At 28.7% G+C, this 12003-nt stretch overlaps 1 protein-coding gene across 1 annotated transcript in view; it reads right to left on the bottom strand.

Moving 5' to 3' along the window:
- The window catches only part of Dmd (dystrophin), a 2056279-nt gene that overhangs the window by 1201062 nt on the left and 843214 nt on the right, over positions 1-12003 (bottom strand). Inside the window, exons 34-36 of the mRNA XM_031364700.1 lie at positions 10281-10460; positions 9508-9636; positions 7317-7487 (exon numbers count right to left, since the gene is read on the bottom strand). Coding sequence (XP_031220560.1) covers positions 7317-7487; positions 9508-9636; positions 10281-10460 — 480 coding nt within the window. The remainder of the gene's footprint in view (positions 1-7316; positions 7488-9507; positions 9637-10280; positions 10461-12003) is intronic.

Here is a 12003-nt window from a genome sequence, read left to right as displayed (position 1 = left end):
TTTAGATATATACTTTATTTATATTGAAATATTAGCTTTCTTTTGGCTAAATATTACTTTAGCCTATACATATACAATAGCATTAGAACAAATGTGTTTACACAGATAACATTGTAAACATCTGTTATTTTTGACTATGGAATCTAAAGCATCCTCATAAAAGTACTAGAAGGGAAACACACGGAAATCTAAACTGAAAATAAATAATCTGATTGCCACAGTTTGGGCTAAATTTCTTTCAAATCAATAAATTTGCAAATTTGCAATAGCATTTTTTCATTACAATCACTAAAACAAGAATAAAGGAAAAATAGCTAATAACAAGAGTGAAGGTTTAAGGACCACTAACATCTCGTAATACAGAAGACACTAATGACAGATATGGACAGTAACTTCATATATTCCTGTTTATAGAAGAAAGAAAACTTACAACGATAAATAAGATCCTTTAAAGACCTTTATCTGTGTTAGAAAAAATAATCAAATTGATAACTTGTGGTCTTAGTGACTTTTTATATTTAAACTATGAGAAAATTTTGAAATAGTTGTAACCAAATTTTTAGTGGCTCAAAATAATATCATCCATTGGTTGGATTGTTTTTGTAATACGTATGCTAATTGTGGGTATGGTACCAATTTACTTTGAATGCTTTATTGAGGAATGTATGGCTAAGTTGTGAAGCTCATTAAGAGGATTGATTGTTCAATATATTTCTATAGATTTGTAAGTTGGTAAAATAAACTTCTGAGTTACCTACTTCATAATTGGATAAAAATTGATTGTATAAGACACTGGTGGATTAAGGTCCATTGGCTACTTATGTTAAGTATTACTGGAAGTAGTTTTCTTTTTCATGCTTGTGAAAATTCAGTAGTGTCAAATGAACCAGGAAAGAGTTAAACTCTAAATTATGGTAAGGTTGGGGTAGTGCTAGATAAATTAAATTTAAAATTATAATATTTTAGAAAACTGTTATTTTCAACTTTCTATATTCGATACTCACAGGCATTATGTTCAGCACTTTGTGATTTTAAAATAAAGAAGTGTACTAAAGTAATAATTTGGAATGAACTAGAATATATTCACATAAATATATTACAGTATCAATCATGATGATTTTCTGACATAAACATAAGTAAGAAATCATGTTGGGAATTTGTAAAACAGACTGATCTATGCTCTAGAAATGATATTTAACTGTGAGAATAGGGGATATATAGCTTTTCCTATGTCCTCATATAATTATCTAATAGTCTGTTCTCCAAAGAATAACTATATTTGAATGCACTTACACTAGTTGGGAAAATTATTTTGTTTTCAAGATCTGACAATCAGTAATTGCTAAATAGCTTTACTTATAATTAATGTCATGTTAATAGGACACAGTTCTATCAAAAGACAGTATTCACCATATTTGGCAGTTAAAATAATTAAAACTTTTATAAAAATGTAAATATAATCATTTCTGCTTGTTGGGTAGTAAAATACAAATGTGAAACCATGTTATTAGAATAGAAATTATATGGATTGGTTCAATTCTTATTAATTTCAGCTAAATTTAAATAGCATATATATTATATAGCTTAAAAATGTACCATTTTTATCTTTGAATATATTAATTTTAAATACTATATATTGCATAGTATCTGCAATTTTCCCCCTTACTCTTCTTTATCTACAAACATTACATTTTTTTTTAAAGAAAACTAAATCAAGTATATATTTACATAACATGAGTAACTGGGCCAAATTACACATTGTTGTTCTTTCTGTCAGAAGAGGTGCTCTTTTAAAAGATTATGAGAAATAGATTGCATAGGGGGAATGATCAGTACATTCATATTAATAAAATGATCACAGAAATTAAGTTTTAGTTAAATTACCAGATCTAGTAAATCTTAATTTGACATCCGAAATCAGGTAAGTTGTATTGTTTAATTCACAATGATAAAGATAAAATTATCAGTGTAATATATTATTCAATTATTTCTCAAACACAAAACTATATATTTAAAGAAGCTATGTATTTTATTGTCTATGTGGTATATTCTACATTATATACATTCTTGTCAGCTATTTGATAGGTTGTGTTACAGCCATTATAAATATCTAAATGTTTCTCATCTACCAAAAGTATAGTTTTTTATGCTGATGGTGATTTAAGGTCCAAAAACCTACACTCATATAATTTATTATGTAATAAAATGATGAATATTTAAACATATGAAGCCAGATTTTCCAAACCTGGTTTCACTGTTACATTATATATATTGAAACTTCTAGAAGAATTTTAATTTCAAGTTCTAAGACACATATGGAATATAAAAGAATATGTGGTAAATATATACTATAGCACATATGTTTTATTGAATAGCTAAAGACACTGAGAAAATATATTCACCCTCTTTTAACTGCTTAATTTTATCCATTCCAGAGCAAATACATAAATTTTATAGAACATAAAGACTAAAATATTTTAAATATGTAGAAGTCATATATAGTTTGCAATATTTTTCCATAAAATGAAATAACTGCTTACGTTATAATAGAACAGTTTTATGAAGTATACTTAAAATTCATTCAAAAACATTGAAGAATGGAAGCATATCTTAGTGCAAATTTAATTATTAAAATTCATTCTTAGACTTTCTCACCAATCAGTTTGGAATTCTAAACAATCATTTCATTCCTATCTTCTTGACCTTCCAAGAAAAGATCTCTATAATAGTTCCTAATGGTGGTAAATAGGAAGTTCTGTAGGTGGGCTCTTAGTCCATTTGCATTAGTATCATCCAGAAACTTGTTAGCCATATGAATTTACAGGTTCATCTTTACTTTTACTGCAGCTGTATTTCTTTGTGTGGAGACTTTGTAATCTGTGTGTATTAAAATCTCCCAAGTGCATGCAAAATTTGGAGAATTATCTCTAGATCAATACTGCTTTTCATTCCTATAAATGCTCTATTATTTGAAGTCCCCTTTGTATGTCATACAGACTATTGTGAAGCTTTCCCATCCTGTTTCCTTCATTCCTGATACAGTTAAATTGTCTTCTCCTCACATGCCACTGCACTAATCATTCAAGAATGCATGAATCAGAACTATTACAAAGTCCTCACTGCATGCGAAATTAAGGACAATGTAATATTATTGTTGGCATGACATTTTTATGACTCTAATTAGTCTCTTCAGTTTTATTATCCACAAAGAAGCTTCATATTCCATGCCCTCTATTTCTAAGGAATTTTTATTTAATCTCTAGTAAACACTGTATACTGAAACCTTTTCATTGGCTTTTCCAAAACTGTTATCTTCTCAAAGCTCTTGGAGTTACTATTAAATTCACATACAATGGAAATGACTCTCAATCCAGCATTCATGAATATATCTTGAATATGATAATAATTTACTTAAAGCTATCACATTTGAGCTAACAAGATTTCCCACATAACCAAACCTGCTCTGAAAATAATATATGGCTAATAAGAATTTATCTAGACAGATCATTTATTCTCAATTCTATCTTTATTAGTTCTTTAAGACCCACAAAAACAACCTTTTCTTCAAAAGCTAATTCCTCTCCTTTCAATTGTCTTCTACTAGAATGAAGAATAGAAGGTTCCTAAGCAATCATGTTAAGATGTAACTTACATTTCTTTCTAATTTCTTTCTTATGTATCTGTTTCATGGCACCTCTGCTACTAAAAACACTGCCTGACAATCATCTTGTTATTAAACTCAGATACTCTAAAACAAAGAAAGTTTAAACAGGTACCATTTCTTATTTTTTTCAACTTTACTAGGGGTTATTAAAGGACCTGTGGTTTAATTTTATAATTATGAATTACTTTACTAGAACTACTATGTCCTTAAATTAATCCCATAATGATTAAGAAAAATTTCAGGTTCTTAAACTGTTGGAAATTTGATAAATTTAAATAAATAGAAAGGTAGCATTTTAGATATTTTAAGTGCTGCATTAGGTGAGGTAGAACATTCTAGCATTCTTTTAAGTCTACTTCATTACCCTTTTGTTGGATAGTCTATATACATATATATTGAATTCATAATTTTCTCTTGTTCAGTAACAAAGAATTTACATGTTGCAGTTACCAACCAAGGATTTTTTTCCTAAATTATACTTTTTTCATGAGAAAATCTACCCAGGGAAGTAACAGCAGTTAATCTGGTTTTAACATCTAAGATTGTGGTGACAATATCAGAATCTTATTCTATAAGCAGAATCATGTCTAAGATACTAAATATCTTAAAGATGTAATTTGTCAAGAAAAAATACTAAAGTGTTCAAATCAAAAGTAGTAGGAATTTGGACTGACTGACTGAAAGTGTTAACATCATATTCTACAATTTTAATTTATATTTCTTGAGTTCAGTCATAGGAATAAAATGTAAAAGGGTATATAACCCTTCCCTACCTAGTACCTCCATTATTTTATACTTTATAATTTGAATTTTGAATAACTATGTTGGAGAGTCATGGTCATTTTCCTTTTGGTGTAGAGACATAGGTGTACACTAGAGCTACAAGTAAAACGAGGTCCTGAACACTTATGAGTATAATACCAAATTTTACACATTTAAAATTGTGGTCTTCCTCTTATATAATCTTATACATCAAATTTATAGAAATGTTGCTTTAAATGAATTTATGATTGCTTTAAAAAGATAAATCCAATTCATTTTTTTCTTTTCCTTTTGCAACCTAAGGATACACTGGCGTTCTGGTAGCAAGTGCTGTAGAAACCTTGTGAATATTTTTATTTTGTTACATTTAAGAAATCTATGGGACAGGCTGGCTGGTAAACACAATTTAAATCTCATTTTGCTGAAGTCTTTCAATTTGACGACTATGCCTTTCTACATGTTCATTTTAAATTTAAATGTTTACCAAGAAATGTATCATTGTTAGGTAATATTCTACACTTTAAAGATTTTTGACGCAAACAAATAAAGCTTTATTGCAAAACAAAACCATCCAAACAAAAAAACAAAACAAAACAAAACAAAATACACACAAAACTGCCTTATATGAAAACATAGACATTCAGAGGGATAGCCTAACTCCTGGCTTTTGGCAAATTTAGCTTTGTTTCCTCCAACTGAGAGGTGTTTTTCCATAATCTCATTGAAGAAGTCTTAATATTAAACATATTTTTATTTTTGTAAGTAGTTTGATTTTGTGTTTGTAAATAGACAATTCTTAACCAAATATTTTAACATCCTTGCATTTGTAGAATTAACAAGAAAGTGAAGTTCAATATCAATGCATTGACAACAGATAATCATATACATTTTATCAACGCAGTTGTAGTTTTAGCATGATAAAACATAATTATATCTTCAGAACAGTATCAATATCATATCTAGTCATTTTTGGTAATTAAGGGAAAACAGAAATACTCATTGAGATATAATGTGATTGATTTATCAATATATGTTTCAAACAATTCATTTGGAATGTCTTATGATTTGCTTGGAAGAATGAATAAAATATTAGATTTGAATGTCCTACTTGATGCATGATTTCTAAATTACTAATCACATTTTCATGCAGAATATAGAAAAAATTACTTTTAAAACTTGGTTATGAAATTTTCTTAAGGAGAACTCTATTATAATGGCTAAACTCTCTTTTTTTCAGTGTGTATTTGGGAGCCATAATCTCATGGCATAATTTCCAGAAAAGCACATCCACATATTCTTTTATATATCCTATAGCTTAATGGTTTATCAAAATTGTATATGAATCATGGGAACAACATAAAGTTTAGTAACATTAATAGGGTTATTGAAATTAAATTCATTCAGTTATTCAGGTGTTAACTACATCATAGATATCAGAAGTAACAACAATTGCTATTTAAGAACAAAAGTACAATCTTAAAGAAGTATGCATGCAAAACAAAAAGAGTCTGTTTAATATTTTTTAATGTAATTAACTATATATTCTTTGAAGGTGAAATTTTAGGATAATTGAAGATATAAATCATTTACAACTTCTGATACTATATTTTATATATTTTAAAGCATACTTCAAATATATATTCTAACTCACTGCAATGCCTTAGAATCTTTAAAAATTGTCATATATATACATATATATGTACATATAATTATATAATTTGATGACCATATTGATAAAAATATGTTTGAATGCATTCTATTTTTCAAAAAGCAACAAATAATTAGGCCAATTATCATGTATATTTCATCTCTGCAGTTTTAGTTTTACTGTGATGACAAAGTATAGTTATTCCTTCAGATACCTAGCACAGTATCAATATCATATCTAGTCAAATTTAGTAAATAAGTAAAAGCAGATAAAACTTAATAGGGTAAAACCTGAATTGTTTTATCAATATATATTAATTTTTAAATTAAATTATTCCAATATTTAACTTTATTTATAAACATGTGTTCTTACAGATTTATATTTGCATATGTTCCATATTAGATTGAAAAATGGGTCAGACTTCAATGTATAAATTTTCAAATAATTTCTTGCATTTCAAATTCTCCCCAAAACATTGAAATTCTATAATCTGATATTTACATATTTTGGCAAACTATTTAAGATGATGTTTTATCCATTACATGTTATATAAACATGAAGATTTTCATGCAAAATACTGTACTCTCCAGTTCTTAATTAAATAGAATAGAAATAGGCATACAAAGCTACACAAAATATAGAGTTTAAGTTTCACATTCATTTGATTTCAAGGCTTGAGTATTTCATTATAACCTAATGGATTTTTGTCACAATGCTTTCAGTTAGCATGAGCAAATTATATACACAAAAGTGCATAACAAGGAAAGAGGTACAAATACCCTCGATCATGCAGATGTACAAGGCCTTACGGTGGATATATGATATGCATTACACACGAGCAATATTATATTTAGCAAAATATTTCAGTAGTGCTTGGTTTAGGTAGATGTCTTTTGTGCTTTTTAAAATTATTTATTTATTTATTTTGGCCTGATGCATGCTCTGTTACTTAATTATAGGTGATCCCTGAAAGAACAAATGTAACCCATTGCATTGCAGGGTGCAGTTCTAGCATAGCTGTGGCAGGAAAACGTGGGACAGAAAGAAAGATAGAAATAAAGTAAGAGAGATGTATCTCCATTATAGTCAGTGGCAAAGCTTCCTTAAGTATATTTTGGGCTTCATTTTCATTTTCCTTTTGAAAACCTTGTTGTGGGGATTCCTTGCCCCCTTCAGAGTATTGCGCAACCTTCTCAAGAGATCATTTAGGACAAGTTTCCACCTTGAAGTAGATCTTCCTACCTTTCCAGTCTTAATTCTGTGAGAAATAGCTGCAAATCGACGGTTGAGCTCGGAGATTTGGGGCTCTACTATTTTCCTGCAGTGATCACCGCGGTTTGCCATCAATTTCGCTGCTTGGTCACGTGTGGAATCCACCTTTGGGCGCATGTCATTCATTTCAGCCTTTAAACGCTATATTCCATGAGCAAGAAACAGGGCTTTACGTTAGTAATCAAAATTGCAGCACACAGAGAGGAAGAGAGAAAGAGACAGATATAGAGAGGAGCAGAGGAAGAAAGACATGACAAGAAGAAAGAATGGCATGCATGCAGAGGTAGACAATGAAATGAGCAAAGCCAATTTTAATAATAGGGAAGCAGAATTAAGCTGTGTGTCATCTTAAAACTTCTAGGACTCTACTTTTTTAAGTTTCATATATGCCTCTTTAATCTGTCTGCTTAAAGAAAAATTTCTGGCTTCTAGTTATTGTCTGGAAATAAACATATTATTATGCAGTTAAAAGTATTTCTATTATCTTTACTGAAATGAACAGTTATAGTACCTCTGTATTGTGTGCTTAATAGGAAAAGTACTTGAAGCACACTTTCCCGTTCTTTTCTGATACTTCTAAGAATCTCTTTTTTTTTTTTAATATCATGGAAAAGGGTGATTCTCTAGTACATAGATATACTGCATTGTATAAAAAAGGAGGAATATTTTGCATGAAACAAGTAGAGAAAGGCCCCATATTTTAGATATCCTGCTTGTAGTATATAAAATATTTGCATGGATTTTAATCATTATATGCTACCCTTGATATAATAAGAATCAAGACTACAGATTATAACACAGATCATACCTAGATATAACTCAGATAAGATAAAAATTTAAAGATATCCTAGAAAGTCTTTAGTATTTCATTAAAAAATATAAATCTACAAAACAAAAATATAAAATGAGAGCAAAAATGATGGCATATCACTATGATCTCAACAGTCCTGAAAGACTGACAGGAATTCATAGGTTAAAAGACAATATGTGTTATATAATGATTTGTGTAACATAGGGATATCCCAAGTTTTCAAAATCTTGTAACCACAATAAAGGAAAGACAAAAATGGTAATAATAGTTGAATTATAACAGTAATAGTAATCAAACATTATCAAAAATTTCAACAAATAAAAGTAGTGAATTATGAATTTCAATGATTTCTATAAAAATCAACACTTCTAATTTGATTAATTCAAAACATCAAATAAAGTATCAATTAAATATACTTCTGCCTCATACATCTTGTTTTAGAAACCATATTTTAAAGCAAAGTTTAATTTGATCTTGTGACTTAAAACAAAGGATGCCTGAATAATAACTTTAAAAATGAGAAAAACATGTTAAAATATGTTACTTTTATTTACATGGGCATTGATTTTCATAAACTGATGATAATGACCAATACCATGTTAAATATGTCTTAATTAATTGCCCAAAGAAGCAATTTATACTTTAGATTTTATAATATTTGCCCATGTACTATGTGGTATCTTGATAATTTGCCTAAGAACAAACAAAAATTAACTTATATTTCACAAATACCTATATGTTTCACTTGAAAGTAAAATTGTATAATAGTTTAGAATAATTTTGTACATTAAATAGTGTCATATGCTATTAAATAAGCTATTGTAGAATTACATAAATATTAAAAAACCTGGGAGTTTGTAGTACTCTGAATTTATGGATTTTAGAGCAGGAAAACAAAATGTATACAAAAATTGATCTTTGGCACTAGCAGACAGAAAAATGAGTATTTAATAAGGCTATATGAATGAACTAAAAACTATATTGATGATGGTATACACAATAATACTGCTATTAAAAGAAGAATTACTTACAATATGACAGAAAAATAATTTTTATAACCATTTATGGGTTAAGCTCAAGTATAGAGAGGTCAGTTATGAAGTTGGACAAATATCCAAGTTATAGATCTCTATAAATTACATTAATTTCTAAACAATGAGAAAGAATAGAAAGGAATGAGTATCTCAAGATAAAAAAGAATGATGGATGATCAAAAGAAAGACAGAAGAAAGACAGAAAAAATAAAGATGTTAGGCTTTATGAAAAAGTCTTTGGTAGTATGCAGTTCAAACATTATTGCCATAACATGTACAGTTTGAAAACTACTTCTCATATAATTTTATTTGCTACCTTAAGAATGTCTTCCTTTTGTTGTGGTTTCTTTTTTTCAGATTCATCTAAAAGCTCATCCGTGTGAATGATCCACTTTGTGATTTGTTCTATATTCTGATCAAAGGTTTCCATGTGTTTCTGGTATTCCTGAATTGAATGGAAATAGAACATTTTATTGGTTGGACAAAATTCTTATAACATTTGTTTAACTATCTACAAAGAAATCAGTGAAACATTTAAATTCCCTTTAAGTAATATATCAAAAATAGAAAGTAATATTAAGATTTGAAAAATATCTTAAAATTATGAGCCTCTATACCAATACATAGAGAGAGCAGTTGAATTTTCAAACATAAATATCACTCCTAAATTATTACTTTCTTGTTTTTATTTTGTTTTGTTAGCTTGCTGACAGAGAAGAGTGGGAAAGTGTGGTGTTTTAAAAGAAAATGGTCCCTACAGACCCATGGGAAATGGTTCATAATGTTACAGGAGTAGGTCAGGCCATGTTGTAGGAAGCCTCTCACTGTGGGAATGGGCTTTGAGGTCTCAAGTGCTCAAGCTTTGCCCAGTATAGAACACAATCTTCCATTCTGCTGCCTGCAGATCAAGAAGTAGAACTCTCAGCATATTGCTATGTTTCCCACGATGATGATAATGGATTAAGTCACTGAAATGCTAAGCTAGGTACAATTAAATGCTTTCCTTTAAAAGAGTTGATATGGTCATGGTGCCTCTTCACAGCAATAAAATCCCAAGTAAGACAAAAAGCTTCCAGCTTCTATTCTTACCAACAGAAGATTCAGCCATTCTTCTACTCTGGAGGTGACAGCTATCCAATTACTGTTCAGAAGACTCAGTTTATCTTCCACCAAGGTTTCTTTCTTGCCCAACACGGTTTTCAAAGACTCTCCTAGTTCTGTGACACTCTTCAAGTGAGCCTTCTGTTTCTCAATTTCTTTCTGAGTAGCCTGTAGGAAAAAAATAGCATTAAGCTTTAAGTAATGTACTATGTGTAGCATTAAGACATTAAATTTGTAAAAGGGTTGTTGGTTTGCTTGTTATGCAAAGATTTTTATAATGTCATGAACCTAAAACAATTTGTTTATGAGCCATGAAATCTTCCCATATATATTGTATTTTCATTACTGGGTATAACAGTTGTACTTTGTTATACAAATGTGATAGATGCTTTAATTATAATTATATATGTTTAATAACTAAACTTAGAGATTTTTGAATTCATATTGCATGTTTATTAATTTGATCATGTATTTGTTAAAGGCAGACAATTTAAGACTAATCAATGAATAAATACCTAGTATTTTGAAAATTAAACCACTATGACTCGATCATTTTTCTACAGCAACATATTCACCCTTCTGGGACATGAATATTTTTGACACCTAATAAAATTTAATGAACTCTTCTCATAATTTTTCCTTAGTATAAAATAAATGTACAAATAAACTGATATAAAGAAAAGAAGTAATTTACAAGTGAAGCCAATATCTTAATAGCTACAGCCAAAGTAAAAGCAAGACAAAATAACAACAAATCACAGTAAATTCACAAATAGATTCAAATAACATTTATATAAGCACAGTCATAGAAGAATTAATATAAAGAAGATAAGAATATATTTCTATCAGACATTAGATTTCTTTGTAGGTGTTCTCAACAAATAATTATTTTATCTATGGATTCTTATATTTGTATTTTATTGTTATTTTATATTAAAATACTGATACTGAAGTAACTCATGCTAAATGAATTTATCTGCTATAAGCAAGAGAATTATTTATAATGCAGGTTTTATTTTTTATACAAGAATGAGACTAGATTTGCCTAAAATCAATTTTTTCAGATATTAATCATGACTATTTATTGCATTCCCCTTAGACAGTTTTGAAGAATTGCCACAGATAATACTAATAAATGTCTTTTGGAATAAGGAAAGTACCAAGTTTAGGCAGACATAGCTCATTTAGAAATGAATAGATACAAATTAAATTTAAATTCTTTAAAAATCCTGTACACTCTAGGGTAAAATATATGCTCTATAAATATAGAAGGTAATCATTGTTCTAGGTACAGAAATAAACAATATTGCCTTTATACTCAATTATGCTTAGTTTTCTCCCTGAAGTTGTTATGTATAAGCTCTTCTTTTATTTTAAAGTGAGAAAAACATAAGATTATATTCACTTCGTTATATCTACTTTTGTAGATATAAGAATAGCAACATTGGAACAGCATATTTTTCATCGAGTGGTATTGGGTATACGAAAATGTTTACCATGAGAAGAATTCTACTGAAACAACAATTGCTGCAAATGTTAATATTTTTCTGGGTAAAATATATAATCAGGTAGGTGCAGAAATTCTAAGCAATAAGTTTGATGGTTTCCAGTAAATAAACGTATTATTTCCTATTCCCAAAAGTACTTTAAAATTACTCTGCTTTTTTTTTATCATGAAGGAATGGGTAAAACAGATTAAGAGATTAATTCT

This window comes from Mastomys coucha, chromosome X (genome assembly GCF_008632895.1).
Source record: "Mastomys coucha isolate ucsf_1 chromosome X, UCSF_Mcou_1, whole genome shotgun sequence".
In the NCBI taxonomy this organism is placed as follows: domain Eukaryota; kingdom Metazoa; phylum Chordata; class Mammalia; order Rodentia; family Muridae; genus Mastomys; species Mastomys coucha.
This window is presented reverse-complemented; position numbering and strand designations above follow the sequence as displayed.